Source organism: Protobothrops mucrosquamatus, unplaced genomic scaffold (genome assembly GCF_001527695.2).
Source record: "Protobothrops mucrosquamatus isolate PMUCROS unplaced genomic scaffold, P.Mucros_1.0 scaffold_95, whole genome shotgun sequence".
NCBI lineage: Eukaryota > Metazoa > Chordata > Lepidosauria > Squamata > Viperidae > Protobothrops > Protobothrops mucrosquamatus.
In genome coordinates, this window is record NW_015386171.1 from 643,829 (window position 1) to 663,320 (window position 19,492).

Consider the following 19,492-nt stretch of genomic DNA (forward strand, 5'->3'; position numbering starts at 1 on the left):
AGCCATGACAACACGTTCCAGATCCTGCAGTACTGCTTCAGCGATGATGCTTGAAATGGGTGACCCCATGGGTGTGCCTTTTACTTGCTCATAAGTTGTGTCTTTGTAAGTGAAATAAGTTTGAAGGCAGAAACCCAGTAATTGTATGTAGTCCTCTGTGCTAGGAGAATTGGGGTGTTGTATTTCTCCTTTTTGCAGATATATATATATATATATATATATATTTCTCTCTCTCTCTCTCTCTCTCTCTCTCTCTCTCTCTCTCTCTCTCTCTCTCTCTCTCTCTCTCTTCCATAGATGTCGTCAATGATGATCATATCAAGAATCCTCTTTGACTTCTCGGGAATCATTACAGATGAAGAACACTTCATTCAATTTCCCTACAAAAGAAATTAAGAAATAAAATACAAATGATTCTCTCAGTAAAATTATAATTACATGTAGCCTCCAAAGTCTCTGAAAAAAGCTACTTTACTCTTTGTATCCAATGGGAGCTGCCACAAACAAGATCTTACCTTAACCATGTCAAAGGAATTTCTCAATGGAGCTTTTCAGAAAGAATGCTGTCATTCCAATCTAATGCTAAGATTTGTCCTAAAACTTGACTCAGCTCAGAAATGGTGTGCAAATGCAGAATATTCTGAAGATTATCTGCCCACAAATTAGTATTTCTCAAAGATGTACCCCCAAAATAACTGTCTAGGGATAGACATTTAAAATAACATATTGGGAATCGGGCTTGATTAAAAATGTGCACAGAGAAATTTTTTGTTCAGAGGCGCTAAGTATGTGCTAAATATACCAGATGCTAATTGCCAGAATATTGAATCGAATTGCTCCTTGAATATATACCAGATGTACACAGGTGATCCAGGATGAGGGCTCTTTCACTTAATGTGTTTCAATTAATGTCCTCCTGCCCTACGATAGAAATGTGCTGGCTCGATTACTGTCATAAGTCAAGGATTACCTGTACCAGAAGATAGAAAAGCTTGAATGAATCCCGAGACAAGGGAGTTAACTGTCTTTGAACTTGACCCAACTGGAAGATTTAAGCTTGAAAGTATAGACCTATAGTCTGACTGTTTACAATCAGAATAACAATATGCAGAAAACGTGAAACCTATTTCTCCCAACTTTCTAAAAATGAATTTCTTAAGCCAAGAAAAATAGTAATAAGAAACTTGTACAAGATCTTGCATTTCATAGCTTTATTCGCGTGCACGGAAAAAAGGTGAGTGCCAAAGTGTCCCGGATGCAAACAGTGAAGATTTTAGAATGGAACAAATTCCTTAATGAAGTACAATTGATTATATCACCATATTGCAGCCCTAGAATGCTCTTTATTTATTTCATTTTGTATCACAGCCCACTTCATTGTTGTAACTCTGAATGACTAACATTTTAAGAAATAGAACCTAACAAGAGCATAACAATAAATACATAAAGAGGAGCCAATTTGCAGACGACACCAAGCTGGCAGGAATAGCCAACACTCCAGAAGACAGGCTTAGGATACAGGAGGATCTGGACAGACTTGAACACTGGGCGCTATCTAACAAAATGAAATTCAATGGTGAAAAAAGTAAGGTTCTACATTTAGGCAAGAAAAACCAAATGTACAGGTATAGTATAGGGGGTACCTTGCTCAATAGNGAACTGTTATGTAAATTTATGCGCTTACTCCCCCCCTTCTCATTTAGCCCTTTGCTCTGATGATGTTAACAGGTTGTTAACGAAAGCTCAGCAATTAATAAAAAAAGCCTTTTACCTTACATCCCAGAGTGCTTTATTTTTATCTGATTGACTTTAAATGTCCATACCTGGGATTCCAATATTCAAAATTATCAAAGACTCAGGGAGTTTCCATCAGAATGGACAGGATTGGATTCAATCTTGAATAAAAGTACTAGAGTAGGCTTCATTGTCATATTATAGAAATGTTGCACTTCAAAGAAAATATGCATATATACACTATTACACTATTACATTACTGAATAAGTGCTTATTCTGCTTATTAAATGGACTACAGAAACTATGTTAAACAACAGCAAATTTAAATAACTGAAAAGAACAAAGAGAGCAAAGCTATCCAAATTAAAGATCATTAAAAAGATATTTCTCATATATTTTTTCTCAGTCAGCTGTTTTAATTAAATTACTCAAAGCACATTTTTGTTTACTTAAAATTACAGAAGTTATGTTCTGCAATAAAAATCCATCTTGTTAATAAAACAAGATGCAACAGGTATGGGGTTTAAACAGCTGCATTATCAAAAAAACTCATCATTTAAAATATTTTTGCTTGAGAGTGGGTCATACTATGAGGCAATATAGGGCAAAATGTAAATAAATTATTTGTTTAGCTGTTTCAAGTACAAAATACCAGCAATCATATTTTTATTATCATGAGGGTCACATTTCGCTGGCTCTTTCTTCTCATCTCAACCTTGAGAACTCACCTAACTAATAAAATACACCAATAAATTACAATTCTGCAATCAACTGTTTATATGATGCAATTTCCAATTGTTCTACACTAAAAAATCTTTGGTTTAAATATTCTTGTAGATTCATGTCTTTGAAAACTTTTTCTATACATTAATCAATACTTCTCTTTTTAAATATGATAGGAAATATTTTACTTAGCTTTCAAATTGGCAAATATGACTTGTCAGTTAAGAGTTAAAAAAAACCATAGGCAATTCTCCAGCTCCTCTTTTTAAAAATATGCACACACAAAAACACTTCTGCTATGCAAGTAAGATGAATTTTTTAAAGCAGTCATGTGTTACATGTTTCATTGGTACAATGATGCATGACATACAATGTCATAATTTCCTGCCATTTAATATTTCAGCAAAACTATAAGAATCTTTTTCTCCCTCAGAATTCTAGCTTCACTTGCAATGCTAAAATTAATGTTGTGCCAACCTTTTGATTAGTAACCCTCTTTTCCATAGTTTTATGAAACTTGGCAATGAAAAATCCTTTCATTCAAAAATGGTGGCATGCTTGAAGCTTGCTTAAAAGCAGGAATCCCAATTTCACTGAATGCTTTAAATAAGTCCTTTGGTAAAGCACTTACTGGGGAGCAGGGTGAGCAGCCTACACCATGAAAACGTTCCAACAACAGAGGGAACGTAGGAAGAAGGAATTATCATATTCTCTTGTATCTTCACCTTTCAAAAGTACTCTTGGCATATGCGATAAAAGTGTGTTGGGGTGGAATGTTATTTTCCAGAAAATCAGAAATTAGAGGAAACACTTTTGCTTTAAGGATAAAGTCAAAATATGGTCAGTTCAACCAACATATAAACCCAGAAGTGCACCAAAAGAATATTGTGAGCAGGCCTTCCCCATCTAGTAAATATTATTTTGCCTCCTTCAGTTCTCTGCCCCCAAAACCATCCCCCTTGCCCACCACCGCAGACTGGCAGTGACAGCAGCAGAGGCTGACAGTTTGGCACGCACACATGTCGGTTGCACAAATGGAGATTCCCGTGCTCACCTGCCACTTGTGCAATCCAGTTGCCAATGAGCAACGAACTGGTAGCAGTTCACGGACCAAGGTTGGGGACCCCTGCTCTACAGTATGGTCCAAATCTGATCTTTCAGATACTAAAATCTTCTAATACACAGATGCATATCAATACAGAACTGATAATTTTAAAAAATCAAGATGTATTTTTTTCTTACATAAGATTTATGAAATTATTTTCAGTATTTTTTCATAGAATTTAAGATGACTCCAATTTTATTTATAGAATTTCATAGACCCATCAGCCAAAATTAAGAGATTTTAATATTTCAGAAAATCTATCAATGGAATCACTAAGAGTCAATACCAATTTGATAGCACATAAACATAATTTAATATAGCAAATGGGACAGAAAAATTATTATGTTGGTCTGTATAAACAGATACAGGTTATCTGTTATCTGTATGCTTTGATCCTTACCAGTTTCTCCACTTGCCTATATTTTAAAATGAACATGTGAATGTATTTTGTCCATCAATTGGTATTAAATAAAACAATTATTATTACTTTATTTGTTTTTAAATGAATATTTGATTTTTAAAAAGTTATTTTTAACAAAGCTGTTTCAGAATAAAGTGTTTTCATACTCCTCCAATTTCAGTGAATTATTTTATTATTTGGTTTACATACATTTTTCACATCATATTTTGTGCAGCTTGACATAAACAGGGTGCTCCATAATAAGCCATTATATACTTTTCTCATAACAACAACAAAACAAACCTCAGTAAAGCATTTTGTGGCACTGTAAGAATTTTAGCTTGGTGATGTCAATGCATCCCTCTGGACCTGAAAAGATATTCTGCTGTGTTATATCACGTGTCGCACAGTATATCACTTTTTATTTCCCATCCCTCAAATATGGTATGCACGCTGTTTAACGTCTTAAAATCTCAATGTGGACATAATTTACACAAGCTGTGCAAATGCTTGATTTATGGAAGATGGTCTATGCAAGATTTATAGGAAAGATTTAGCTATTTTAAACAAGCTGAATTCTTAAGAGTAACAGCATCAAGAATCTAAGTCTACTACAAATTTCATTGTTATTAAAAAGCTCAAATAGAAGAAATGGAAAATAGTATGACCTCAACTCAAAGATAGCTTGCTTTCTTTTAAGTCACCAATTCTTTGTTTCAGTTATGTTCTTGGTCTTCAGCATTTTTTTTTCTCTCTTGGTCTGCTGTGATCACAGAAGACACTGGTCCTAATATTTTGACAAATGATTGCCTCAATCCAGATTCATAGAGTAATGTGTTGAAAAGAATATTGCAGTAGTTGATCAGAAATAAGCATGTGCCAAAACGCAAATAAAGTTAAAAAAAAGAAAGCTATGGATTTTTCACTTTTTAAAACACAATGTAAAAGTCACAATGTAATGTGATACTTTTCTACAGTCATCTGGTGAAAGCCTTTTGATTTCCATTAATAGCAATACTCTGCAAAGGTACACCTTGATTCATTAAGGACTGAGGGACTTTTGGTCTTATTAAAAACTTGCAAGGCTATTTCATCAGACTCTTTTAAAAATGTCTTACAAAGTTCTGTTAGCCAAAAAGGTAGGAATGTGTTTTTCCTATGCTGCATCTAAACTTTGGAACAACTGCATCTTTTTCTTTATCCTTTTAGAATGTCTTAAAGAAATAGTTACTGCTGTTTTCCAGTATTAATTCATCCATAGTTTAATTTTAACTAAACATAAATTAACATAGTATTTTAAGTAATTTGGGAAATATACAAATTTACATCTAATACAACACTAATACTGTACACTCTTAGTTCAAAAAGTTCATTTGATAAGCATGTGGACTTCTTCCTTACTTCCACTGACAATAAATATGTGTCAATGTAAAATATTTGTGTAGAATTATAAATTATTTTGATTCCTATCCTCTTGTCAAAGATTGCTCACCATTCAGTAAATTAAAAATATTACTTTTATAATTTAAAAAGCACACCGATTTTTCTCTGAATGTTTTAACATATTTTAAAAATGGGGTTGCCTTTTGTTAATATATTTATTTCTTAACTAAATATCTGCATTTTCAAAAGGACATATGAACTAGTATTGCTGTATCTCCCATAAATCCAGTTATTCTAACATCGCCCTAACTACTCCTTTATTTATTATTGCCTGGAAAGAACATTGCAAAGAAAACTATTACTCAAGCTCAATGACTGTGTGATTACTGATCAAAGAAATATTCTATGCACCCAGAACATAAAGCAAGCAAAAAGCCAAGATGTGACATTGTGCCTAAATCTTATAAAGAAATTTGTGTTAATGCAATCCTGAAAGACTATCCACGACAGAATTTCTCCTTAGGCAAAACCTCAAGGTACTATCTTAGGTTCCATTTCTTTTCTTCTTTTTAACCTCTGGATATTCTTTTCTCTTAAACTTTAAACAACCACCTCCCATTAAAAAAAAACTAACTAGTTGGCCATAATCATGTTTGGCATGACAACCTTTCATTCACTGAAGTATAATATGGAAATATTTCTGCAAATAATATCTCATACACTGTCTAAGTTTGTAGGTAAATGTTTTAGTACGGATTATTTATAAATATTGTTTTGAAGAACTGAACTAAGTGTAAGAAAATTGTAACCAGTTCACATTCCATTTTGCATTGATAGTTGTAACAATCATAAAAGTCAGAGCATATCACAATCTTTACTCCATTTATCTATTGACTCTTTGGGACATACTAAGGGGGTTGATATAACTTGGCTTCTAAATTAACCTATTCATTGTATTCAGAAAATAAAGTGTACTATAAATCAGTCATGAGAGCTAGCTCTAAGAAAGTTAGAAGCAAGCAGCCTGAAACTAGACTAGTCTGCTACACTGACTGGGTGCATATCAGAACCTATTGCACAGCATGGGCTGGAGAAAAAGAGAATTTGAACCTTGACTGTATTTGACACAGAGCAATCACTGGAATTCTTTAGTAATGGCTATATTAGTTTGTTGGGTTTTGTTTTGTTTTGTTTTTTGTTACAAGAAGCTTACTTATTGGACCTGCCTCAAAATACCTGTATATGTTTCCAAGTTTTAGTGTTTCTCAAGAGAAGTCTGATATCAATTAAATCATTGAGGATAGCTGGGAATAGGCAGCCCATAAATTTAATAAATTATTATTTATTAAACAAAAAGAGATATAATGAATGAAACCCCGAAAATATGCTTATAATTATACTGCAGCTATTCAGTTTAACTGACATAGTTAGTTTGATATGTGATCACTGTAAATTTAGCAAGATAAGAATCCAGTGGGTCAAATGCCTATAGAATCCAGTCACACAGATTGGCCAACTGATTATATTTTCAACTTTATTTGCATGTTTTTAATTTGGGAGACACTATCTTTAGTTAGAACAATTAACCAGTGGAACAACTTGCCTCCAGAAGCTATGAATGCTCCAACACTGGAAATTTTAAAGAAGAGATTGGATAACCATTTGTCTGAAATGGTATAGGGTTTCTTGCCTAAGCAGGTGATTAGAAGACCTCCAAGGTCCCTTCCAACTCTGTTATTCTATTCTATTCTATTCTATTCTATTCTATCTTCATTATTTGCCCAGATCCTGAAGATTTTTTGGGTATGATTCATATTATAGTTTGCTTCAACCTATTGTGACTAACTAATCAGCACATGATACAACTGCATTTCTGCTGGTTTCTCAGTGGCTAAGGTAGAACCTTTTTTCTCTATTGTCCTGGATTACTCTGGTTTAGTTGTCTAATAAGAAACAGTCCTACAGCACTAACTGAAGGGAGAAAATGGGTATTTGCCATTCGATACACTCCAGGGGTGTACCTTCAGGAATCAAGCACACAGGGAAATCCAGTACAGGTTAGCCTGAGCAATATAGTTAATGAGGTCATCACTCGCAGCCTTAAAGAGTGGGAGAAAAACAAACATACTCTCCCGTCATTCCTCACTTCCTCCCCACCACAAACCTAAGTGTTTGCTGTAGGTTTATCTCTTTTCCACACATCAGATCATGTTCATGTTCCGTGTGCCAGAGCCCTATTCTTCAAGCTTGTTGAAATATTGCTTTCTGAAAAATGTGTGCTAACATTTGGCCAACACAACCACAAGATGATTTTATTAACTTGTAGCTCATTTCATAGACTGCTGCTCATGTTGCTAACATATGCTTGCCTACCATTTACTGCTCTATAATTAGAGGAGTCATATGTAAGAGATACTGAAAGCCTCTTTTTTTTTTTTTTTGGTTCAGCTAAACAGACTGTTTAAATTTTGAGAAACAAAGCAATTTATTGAAATAAGACCACATTTCTGCCCAATTCTATTCCTATTATTTAGAACATTTTAAATAACATGCATAATCAAACCATTTAAGAAAGTCTTTAGTGGTTTCCTAAGGAGACAAAACCTAGACTGTGATAATAAGGTGATTGAGACATAACACCAATCCACTATTTGGTGTCATATGTCTGAGTGTCAAGTCTTATCCCTTCCTTTATACCTGGTGATTCAAAGCCAACTGCAAACAGTTATTTCCATTCAAATTAAATAACCTATAAAATCTCAAAATAGAAAAAGTAGCTAGTGGGTTGTCATAAAAAAAATTTGGAGATCAGGTGGTTTAGCTAGGTTCTTCTAAGAAAATAACAGCCTGCTGGATTTGACCACAAGGCAATCTAGCAAAGGCTTGTTCTATCTCACTAACCAGATGCTTTCAGGAAGTTTGCAAAATGGATAGAACTGTGATAGTCCTCTTTAGTGTTGCCACATAGCAACTAATACTTGAAGAATGTCATCTCAATTTTTTGAAGTAGAAAGACTTAGCAGCTACTGATAGGCAGAAGATAGAACTTGTCCAGTCCCCTTTTTTGTTGTTGTTGTTGTTAACTGCGAAGTCGTGTCCGACCCATCGCGACCCCATGGACAACATTCCTCCAGGTCTTCCTGTCCTCTACCATCTTCTGGAGTCCATTTAAGTTCACTCCTACTGCTTCAGTGACTCCATCCAGCCACCTCATTCTCTGTCGTCCCCTTCTTCTATTGCCCTCAATCTTTCCCAGCATTAGGCCCTTCTCCAGTGATTCCTTCCTTCTCATTAGGTGGCCAAAGTATTTGAATTTCAACTTCAGGATCTGGCCTTCTAAAGAGCAGTCAGGGTTGATCTCTTCTAGGACTGACTGGTTTGATGATGATCATTACATCTGACATCAGCAAATGTCATAGATTATATATACACAGTGAAATAATAGTGGTAACATGCACAGAGCAATATGGCCATGAGTATTCATGAGCTAGATGTCATGGTGCTTTTGACCCATTATTAAACCAAATTAGGAAACAAACCCTGGTTTAGATTGGTTTCTTGACTTTTGTTTTCAATCTTCCGGGCAATAGCTATAATAAATGAAGAAACTTGTAGAACCATGGTATGTTAATTAATATCCCATAGCCTAAACCCCAACTTGAGAATTTTTCAAGAATTAATTTTGGATTCTGACTAAGCAGATTGACAACTTTATAAAATTAATAATCTGCTGTTGAGTTTATTCAATTTGAACAATAGCATCTAATGTCATGGATTCAGTTTTAGAAAGAAAACACAGTTTTATTTGAGAAAATCAGGTTAAGCATTCAAAGCATGTTTTTGGATATTTATCATAACTTTTAAAGTTAATTCAATTAGATAAAAGAAATAATTAAATTTGCCTTTTATTTTTATTTGTTTAAGTGCCCCTCCCAAAAAATCATATCAGCATGCTATAGGCCAGTGGTTCTCAACCTTTTTAATGCCGCGACCCCCAACCGGTCGTAAGTCGAGGACTAAACTGGTCGTAAGTCGAGGACTAAACCGGTCATAAATTGAGGACTAACCCGGTCGTAAGTCGAGGACTAACCCGGTCGTAAGTCGAGGACTAAACCGGTCATAAGTCGAGGACTACCCAACCGGTCGTAAGTCGAGGACTTTCCCTGCCCGGGAGCGCCGCGCATGCGTGGTTCCGCTCCCTGCGCCGGCTGAGGCATAGCTGGAAAGCGGCAGAGACGGAGCAGGCCGACCACCAGCTGGCCCAGCCCAAGGGAGGTAAGGCACCCACCGGAAAAGGGGAAAAAATGGTGGACAGCCTTGCTTGACGACCCCCGTGAAATGGTCGATCGACCCCAAATGGGGTCACGACCCATAGGTTAAGAACTGCTGCTATAGGCTATCAGCAACAGCACTGAGTGGTGAATGTATAAAGAAATTCAGGGGTTTACTTTTCCTGCCTAGTTTCTTACTGAAGATACAATTATATTTTAAAGGCTTATTGGAGACTATTCTTAGACTTTTCAGCTGTGTTTGTAAGTCCTGTTTTGTTTTGTTTTGTTTTTTCTGTATTACTTTCAGGAAAACCTCTTTTTCATATACTCATGCCAACAGAAGTATCAAATTGCTTTTAACAACTTTGTTTAGTCCTGCTTTCAGTTTGCTGGAAAGGGATCAGATTTATGATCGATAACAAACAAATAAAAAAAGCTGGGTGGATATATTTTTCTCTGCCAGAACAGTAGTGCTTGGATTTTGTTTTGTTTTGTTTTGCTAGTCAGCATTAAATACAGGTTACAACAAGGGCAACTGCATCCTAGCCCATTTTCTTTTCCCAATTTCTCCAGCTTTCAAACTTATTGCAGTTACCTTGTCTTCATTACTGATATTGAAACATGGACAAATGAAAGAACATTCTCAGCCGATTATTCCTACTGACCAATAGGACACTCCCCCCCCAAAAAAAACCCAATTTCATCAGAGTTGCACTTTCTACATTACTTCAGATTGCAGAGAAAGTCCAATCAGAAAAAGAACTAAAGGAAATAGCACTCTTACAATAACCATATTATTAGATAAGTTAAACTTTATTGTCATTTTGTCACTGGCCCATTAAAAATTACAAATGAAATTCTGCCTGTTCTCAAAGGAAAGTGTATATATATCTACCCATACACATACATAATATACATATACACATGCTATGTACATACATATTTATACATACACTGATATATGAAAAGCCATATGTAGAATGGGTGTGTGGATGTTAATGGAAACATCCACGTCAACTTGCCACAATCACTGCATTGCACATAAAAACATCTGATGGAGTAAAGGTATTGTTATGGTAACTGGAAAAAGACATTGACAAAATCACTTTTTTTCCAGATGCTTTCCCAGTATCAATCATCATTATTGCATATTGCCTTAATAATGAGAGGGGGGATATGGGGAAACAAAGCACTGAACAATGAAGCAGGCAGACTCCTGCACTTTTAAATTGCAGGCAGAATTGATCCCATTCTGATTGGAAATCTTTGCAATTATTCCCAGGCGTATAATAGCTCAGGCAAAGTGAAGGGAGGAAAGTTGGTAAACTTTTTTTATCCCCTTCTCTTCAGGGGTGGATTGTACTATGTGCAAAGTACCAAAATCGGCTTGCTTGAGCCTGAGAGAGAGAGAGCAAAGAGAGAACCAGCAAGTGACAAACTTCAATGTAGCAAAAGGAACAACTGATTTGCTCTGGCTTTAAATAAACTGATGCAAAGACAGCAAAGAAAAAGGACCAATTTGATCAGGAGCCAATTTTCAACTGGCACAAATTATTCCATAGATACGGCCCCGCTCCACCAAAAAAAAGAACCTAAATAAGAAGAATTGCAGCATAATATGAACTCCGCTCATGACAGGGTCTCTTGAGCAACCTTGAATCAAGCATTTACAATCCATTTCCAGAAGGCGACAAATGAAAGATTCTTAAATAGGAGATCAGTGAGATACTTAATAATGATCATTGCTTTAAATATATTCCTACCATTGTTCTTTTAGCAATCATCAGATTTGCCATTTGACTGAAATGGTATAGGCTTTTCTGCCTGAGCAGGGGATTGGACTAGATGACCTTCAAGGTCCCTTCCAACATTACTACTATTACTACTACTACTACTACTACTATTATTATTATTATTATTATTATTATTATTATTATTATTATTATTATTATTATCATCTTCATCTTCATTGTAGAGGGCATAACAACTAATGTAGAATTATTCAAGATCTTTAGACATGCATATCCCAGAAAAGACATAGTCCTTGTTCAGCTCACAAGGTGCCTTGATATTTTTTTTAGTTAAGCACAGATAAAGGAAGGAATTTGAGGGATCAGCCTCTTAGGCTTTAAGTATAATACAAACTATTCACATCAAGGACAGTTAAGCAGCAGTCATTTTTCAAATTGCTGCACCTCTGTTTACTATCATGCTCACTCATTTTAACAAAATGAGACCATGCAAGCTTGTTGATATTAAGTGACACGGCCAGAACATTAGAACACGAAAATGGATTCTTGTGGCGATTTAAAAGGAAAAGTTTTAGTGAGCAAAAACAGTGTCACTGAATAAAGCAAAACTAACTGCCATATAAAGAAATAAATGAGCTGAGGAGTTTGCAGCCAAGAGACAAAGAATTGAATCTCTTATAAGGTTGGAGAAACTAGTGTAGGTTTTTTATGCATTATATTTTATTATCTGTGAAGATACTACCAAAAATGTAACCAGTCCAGAATAGTAGCCAGATGGTAGATGGGGAAGCATTGTGCTCCTGATACTAATTTTAAAGATTTGGATTAGCAATGAATGTTTAAGATGTTGATTCTAATATTAAAACCCTGAACATATTTGGGATTGAAGAATTTAAAAGAATGTCCTCTGTTGTATGCGCCTGCCTGAAGTTTTAATATCTGAATGACTCTTCAAAGTGAATGTAGGTGGTAGAAACCTGAATAATAGAATAACAGAGTTGGAAGGGACCTTGGAGGTCTTCTAGTCCAACCCCCTGCTCAGGCAGGAAATCCTATACCATTTCAGACAAATAAGATTGTCCAATCTCTTCTTAAAAACTTCCAGTGATGGAGCACTCACAGCTTCTCTAGGCATGCCATTCCACTGATTAATTGTTCTAACTATCAGGAAATTTCTCTTTAGTTCTAGTTAGTTCTCTCCTTGACTAGTTTCCATCCATTGCTTATAAGAATGAATATGAAAATATCACTGCTCTTATCACTGTTTGAAAACACAAGGTAGAACCTAAGGTATAGGATTTTTTTTCTTTATGACTATATTATCATACTAGTTTCTTAATTTTTTAAAAATGAAAAACCCCTCAAATTTCTTCCACATAATGGTAGTTCAACATGAAGGCTATAGTACTAATTACATGGATTGAGTTAAAAAATGAAAACAATTAATATAATATAGGATGAGAAATTAAAGCCAAATAGAGGGGAGAATGTAATCATGTTCTTGGCAGCTGTAATGCCCCTGCTTTGCATGCATTTGGGAAAATTGGGTGAGGGGGTACTGGGTGCATGGGATTTTTCTAGGTTGCTGTGGCCAAAACACAGCTCACCTAAAGAACTAAAGAACTTTGAGGATACAACATAATTTATTTGCATGCAAGCAAGGAATAATACAGTATAAATTGGACCTCCAGCAAAACTTTGATGCTTTGCTGATTAGCCCTGATCAAAAGCAGAACCAGTATTTCTATACCTTTGGCCCACTACAATGGAAGACAAAGAAAGACAAAACAAAGAAAAAGTGGAAATAGTGAAAACTACAGTTTGACATTGCAATGTTTTAGGTAAACCCATCAGTCCGTGTGACCTTATCTGAACATGAACAAACACAGGGTTGAATACAAATCACAATGTCAACAGAAACTAACCAACCATGCAAGAATAAGATACACAGAACTCTTTTTTCCCCTCTCTCCACCCTTCTTAGGATTCACCTCTTTGACTGAGTTGCCTAACTAATTCCAACCTTACCTCCTGCAGAGATTGTCCCAGATCTGCTAGCATCTTAAATTGGTTCACTCCTGCTGAGCATCTCATGCTCGTCCCTGCAGATCCTCATGAGATGCCTCTATCACCACAACTTTACCTCATGGGGTCCTCCCAAAAGAAAAACTTCCTTGACAAATTAAAATTCCCCAAGTGTGTCTTCAGTTGTCTTCAGATTGACAAAACGGAGGTAGCAAAAATCACAAGCATGCTGCAAGTGATTGACTCCCCCCCCCTTTCATCCTTCTTATCATGTCACAACAAGGTCATTACTAAAATATTGACTTGAGTAGAAAAAGGTTCTATCCACAAGCCTTCCTGAAAAGTATGAACCACAGCACAGAAATCTAGAATTAACATTTTAAAAAAGTTAGCAACTTTCTTTGCCAGCATCAATCAAGCAGATTTTAATTCAGAAAGTAGCTTGCAAATGTTTGGTCCGCATCCAGAGCCAAAAGTTAAAAACATTTTCAATAGGGCCGTGACTCCAAATTGTATTGAAATTTGACTCTTCTTTTATAATTTTCAATAAATATTTTATATTATCATCATTAATAATTATAGTCTAAAGCCCAAGAAAGGAAGCTGCTATGAAATTATATTATCTTTATTATACCTTTAGCTTACTACCTATTGAATAAAAATTTACATGGAACACAACATGTATTATCATCTTCCATTTTCGCTCTGGTTTATTTCTCATTCTTAAATCATGTCTAAAACTTTTGAAGACTAAAATACCAGTAACAGCCTCTTGCATTTGTTTAATTATTTTTTTAATGACCTATATATTTTGCTAGTTGACAAATTTATGTGCTATGTAAATAAATTTTTGGCAGCAGGTATTTACTTATGAAGTGCCGTGTAAGAATACTTAATAAAATAGGTGCACCTTGAAGTCCAAGAATACTGAAATACAAGTAGTCACATGTTCCAGGCATCCAAACAACTGCACAACTAGCTTCAGATGCAGATAGGAAATTGAAAATGTGCTTTCTCAAGGCCTTTCTGACAAGACATAGTGGTAGGATAACTGATTTTCTTTCTATTTAAAGTTCACTAGGCTTTACAATAATGTTGCTACTTATTTAACTATAAACATTGTCTTTTGAAGAATGTTTATCTCCTTGTAAAGTATATTCCTAAAATGTATACATCCACTGAAAGCATAGTCCTAAAATATATGAAGTACTCAAGCTTTATGACTTAAGGACCGGGGACAACTCTTTGCTGAGCAGAGCTTCTAGTTTTAAAGTTATTTCAATTTCTCTTATTTGATTTAAGAAAACAGACACACACACACACCAAAAAACAGACAAAAGTTCCACATTTGTCAGTTGTAATGAGCTGCTTAAACATTATCTACCTAAAGTCTTTTGCAAATCACAAACAATACATTAAATATAAGTCTCATACTACAACTCTAACCACACAAGCAGCCCTTCTTTAAAATTTGTTTGCATGCCTGCTATGGCACTGACCCAGCAAGCTTTGATAGCAGCTAAAGCAATTCCTTGCAAGATGCTCCAGGAGAAGATGAAACAACCACCAAGAATCCTGGCAAACATACCATGGAGGAGAAAAGCTTAACCTGCTTGAAATCCTTTAATGAGTTTTCCCAATGCACACAAGAGAGAGACGCAATCCACAGAAGCTTCTTATTCTAAACAGACCCCCAACAACTGGATTGGCATAAAGTGACAAAATGTTTGGCAGTGGCTAAACTCCATAACTTAGTGGGGGGAAAAAAACAAGGCTAGAAGAAGATAAAGTGGAGGCAATGTACTTGTTCTTAGGAAGAGGAACTGCCACTTGGTCCTAGTGACGTATCTGTTAACCTTTGCAAATACAGAATACAAGGCAATAAACAGGGAATCAACTACAGATAATCCTCAACTTACAGCAGTTCATTTAGTGACTGTTCAAAATGGCACTGAAGAAAGTAACTTATGACCACTTTTCACACCTACAACCATTGCAGCATCTCCACTGACTCATATTTACGATGGCTACAGTGTCCCAGGGTCATGTGATTGCCTCTTGCAACCTTCTGACAAACAAGGTCAAGGGGGAAGCCAGATTCATTTAGCAACCATGTTACTAAATAACTCCAATGGTTCATTTAACAACTGTGTCAAGAAAGGTTGTAAAATGGGACCAAACTCACTTGACAACTGTCTTGCTTAGTAAAGGACATTTTGGGTTCCACTGTGGTCATAAGTTGAGGACTACCTTTAATGTTATGAAGTAACAATGCAGAAAAGGCAAAAAGAAGACAAAATTACCTGTATTATAACTTTCTGCAACATCGTGGCCATTGGAAGTAATTTTTTCTTTGCCTCAGAATGACTACCAGAAGGCATATTATGACGCCAGCAATAGTATCCAACTAACTATGCAAATTGTAGACAGATTTTTTTTTACTTTCAGTCCAATTTCTTGGACTACAAAAAAAATTGTCTGAACAAGAGGAATTCATTCATCCTCCCATAATAAAGCAGGTGTTAGAACAGAACAAGGTATTTAGAAACTGCACAAGCAACCCTCTTTCCAGGATCGTACCATTTTAAAGCAGAGTAGGGATTTTCACACATAAAAACAAATACCAAATTTAGACTGGAACCTTTTACACAAAAATATGAAAATAATTCTGTGGAATCAGGCCAAAGAGCTCCTCAATCCAACATTTTCACTCACAGTAGATAATCATATGCAATAGGAAGTTTTTTTTTTTGTTGTTGTTGTTGTTATTTAAAAAAAGGTTTATTGGTAGTGGTAACTTTCAATAGCCATGATGTGATGCTTTTATAAAAGAAAAAAAAATAACCACAACAGATCCACTAAAATAACATTACCTTTTATATAGTTTGTCTTTGGATATATTCAAGAAGGGATTGTAATGAATGTTATTTCTTCCTCCATATAAAATTAAAACTGGAATTGGTGCTCATGACACATACACAATAACGTCTGCCACCTACAAAACGCTGCTGCCCTCAACTCTTACTGTACACCTACCTAGCAAGAGCTATAAATGATTTCTGTAATAACTCTATCAATTGAAAGCTGTTAAGTCTTCATTGTAACAAAGTGATCCACAAGCAACAACTGAATCCCTATTTTTCCTCTGGAGCACATGTTAAACTATCTGTTTACCTTAGCATTAAATGGTCAAATTTAAAACGAATGAATATCCTTCAAACAAAAGCTGTTTGTTAGAAAATATAGCTTCCACTGAAATATTTTCACTTTAAAAAAAAAAAATAGCAGACCTTTGGAAGCTTTTCTAGTTTAGTAGAGTAAAAGCAATTTTATTTTAAGGATAATCAGCAGAGAGCAACAAAACATACTGACCTGAATTTGCTGCTGCAGGAGATTGATTTTGTGTTGCTGCTGGAGAAGTTGCTGCTGTTGTCTTGCAATCTGTTGGAAATAAAATTTACATTAAATCAAAATAGAGATACCAAATTCAATATTATTCAGAGAGAACAAAGTCCTCTTGATAAATCCTAAGATGTTTAGGCTTTGCTACACTGAATCTTACTTTTCCATGAGCTTGCTGCATTACCACAAGGAGGTTTCAAAGATGTTATTCATTAAATTAATCTTTAAAACATAGTCAGGAAAACCTGGTTAAGTCATCATGCATTTTATTAATTTACATTTTTAAACTGCCCATTAGGTAATGGCCGCTTTAATCAGGAGCAGATTAGACAAAGGGCTTTCTCTTTCAGGTCGGCAGGGACAGCTCCATCTTAAGTCATCTCACTCTTTGTCAGCCTTCCAAGGTGTATCGGACAAGAAACACAACCAAAAGAACTAATTCTACTTTAATGTAAGGCTACATTAACAGAAACTTGCAAAAGTACAAATCTCCCTGTGGCTCCTTTATTGTCTGAGAACTTTGACAGGTGGGGCTCCTTCTGAGCTTCTTTTTCCACCTCTTATGGAGCTATGGACTGTGCCCTCTGTTATCTGACTGTTCCCCAGATAGCCTCTATTTCTCTCTCTCCCCCACCCCCACTCCCCCCCCCCACCCCACCCAAGATCATTCCCACATGCTATTACATTCTTGGAAATGAGTTTGTGAAGCAGTCATGATGAACCCTTTGGAACTCTCTATCCAAAACAGACTTTTTGAAGCGTATTTATACTTTTATAGATCATTTAATTACAACTTTTCTGTTGGAGAAAGCTTCTCCGGGAAGTGAAAACTGTATGTATTTATTACCTCTGCAAAGTTATTTACAAATAAGTTATTTAAAAATAAATAAAACAAGGCAATTGAAAGAGAAATATAACTTTGCAGAGGTAATAAATACATTTATTTTTAGCATTACTTTCATTTTCTATTGTTATCCTATGCTTGGTGTATTTTGAATAGAAAAGCGTTCTGCCTCTATAATACAAACACAATAACTATAATTATTATTGCTGTTGTTTGGCTTCATTGTGTTATCACTGTTGTCCTAAAAGATTAATGTTTTATTTTACTAGCTACTGTATTTGTTTTGAATTATATGTTTAGCATTCTATCATGGTTTCTAATAGAGTTTTAGATATATAACAACAAAAAAAACCAATAACAATAACAATAATAAAAAGTTGGAAGGGACCTTGGAGATCATCTACTCCAACCCCCTGCTCAGGCAGGAAACCCTATACCATTTCAGACAAATGGATGTCTAGTCTCTTCTTAAAAATTTCCAGTATTGGAGAATTAAGCGCTTCTGGAGGCAGGTTGTTCCACTGATTAATTGTTCTAACTATCAGGAAATTTCTCCTTACTTCTAGGTTGCTCCTCTCTTTGGTTAGTTTCCATCCATTGCTTCTTGTCCTGCCTTCAGGCGCTCTGGAGAATGGCTTGACTCCCTCTTCTTTGTGGCAGCCCCTGAGATATTGGAACACTGCTATCATGTCACCCCTCGTCCTTCTCTTCATTAAACTAGACATACCCAATTCCAGCAACCGTTCCTGATATGTTTTAGCCTCCAGTCCCCTAATCATCTTTTTTGCTCTTCTCTGCACTCTTTCCAGAGTCTCAACATTTTTTTACATCATGGTGACCAAAACTGGATGCAGTATTCCAAGTGTGGCCTTACCAAGGCATTGTAAAGTGGTATTAACACTTCACGTGATCTTGATTCTATCCCTCTGTTAATGCAGCCTAGCACTATGTTGGCTTTTTTGTGATTATGTAATTATATGTGATTATATCTGTTGGTTGTTCAGAGTTATATAAACTGAAATAGTTTTAAACTATGTTACTATATTTCAGTTGCACTACTACTTAGATAACTAATTTATTGAATTTAAATTACTTTCAGGTTAGGGACAGCAAGAAATCCAAACGTCACAAGGGAAAAAAATCAGCAAATAGAATAGTTTATTTACACAATACAATGCATCCTCATTTACTTTATTTTAGTAGACTTATTTTAATCCTGCTTTTCCTTCAGAACCTCAAGATGGCAGACAAAGCATCACTGTGAGATAAGTCATTTTAAGATATGGGATGTATAATAGGCAAGTATAATGCGCCAATATATTTTATCTGATGTTCTTTTCCAGTATATATTTCTGGGCTTCTACCAAAGTGCAAAGATACAGCACAAGAAACATTAGGTAAGATTTATATATTCAGATTGCATGGAATTCTGTAGCTTCTGTAGAGAGGATTGCCTTTTGTCCCTAAGGCTAGTTAAAAAGAACTTTCCACATATGGAAGAATCTGCTAACCCACAATTTTTTGTCATTAACATGTCTCTTTTCTAATTATAGGGTTTTATTTGATATTGGTAAAATACACAGAAATGGAATCACCCTCCTGAATCTGAAGCTATAGAATTCTTTTTCCAAACTTTTAAATAAGTTCAAAGTTTCTCCAATTGCCTTGAGGTTATAAAATTTCCTCTTCCAGAGCTGTACATGATCAGGTTGTTTGGGAATTTTAGGAAGAGTTACTATCAGGGCTCAATGCCATATTTTAGCATATTGCCTTTTACCATATTTTTAATATTTTAAGATATTTACTCTTGTTGTGGCATCTTGTTATTGCAAGCACTCTTTAAGGACAGAATGA

At 35.4% G+C, this 19,492-nt stretch overlaps 1 protein-coding gene across 1 annotated transcript in view; it reads right to left on the reverse strand.

Moving 5' to 3' along the window:
• SOX6 (SRY-box 6) overlaps positions 1 to 19,492 on the reverse strand; it is a 381,843-nt gene that overhangs the window by 138,656 nt on the left and 223,695 nt on the right. Inside the window, exon 8 of the mRNA XM_029283932.1 lies at positions 16,765 to 16,833. Within this exon, the coding sequence (XP_029139765.1) occupies positions 16,765 to 16,833 (69 nt within the window). The remainder of the gene's footprint in view (positions 1 to 16,764; positions 16,834 to 19,492) is intronic.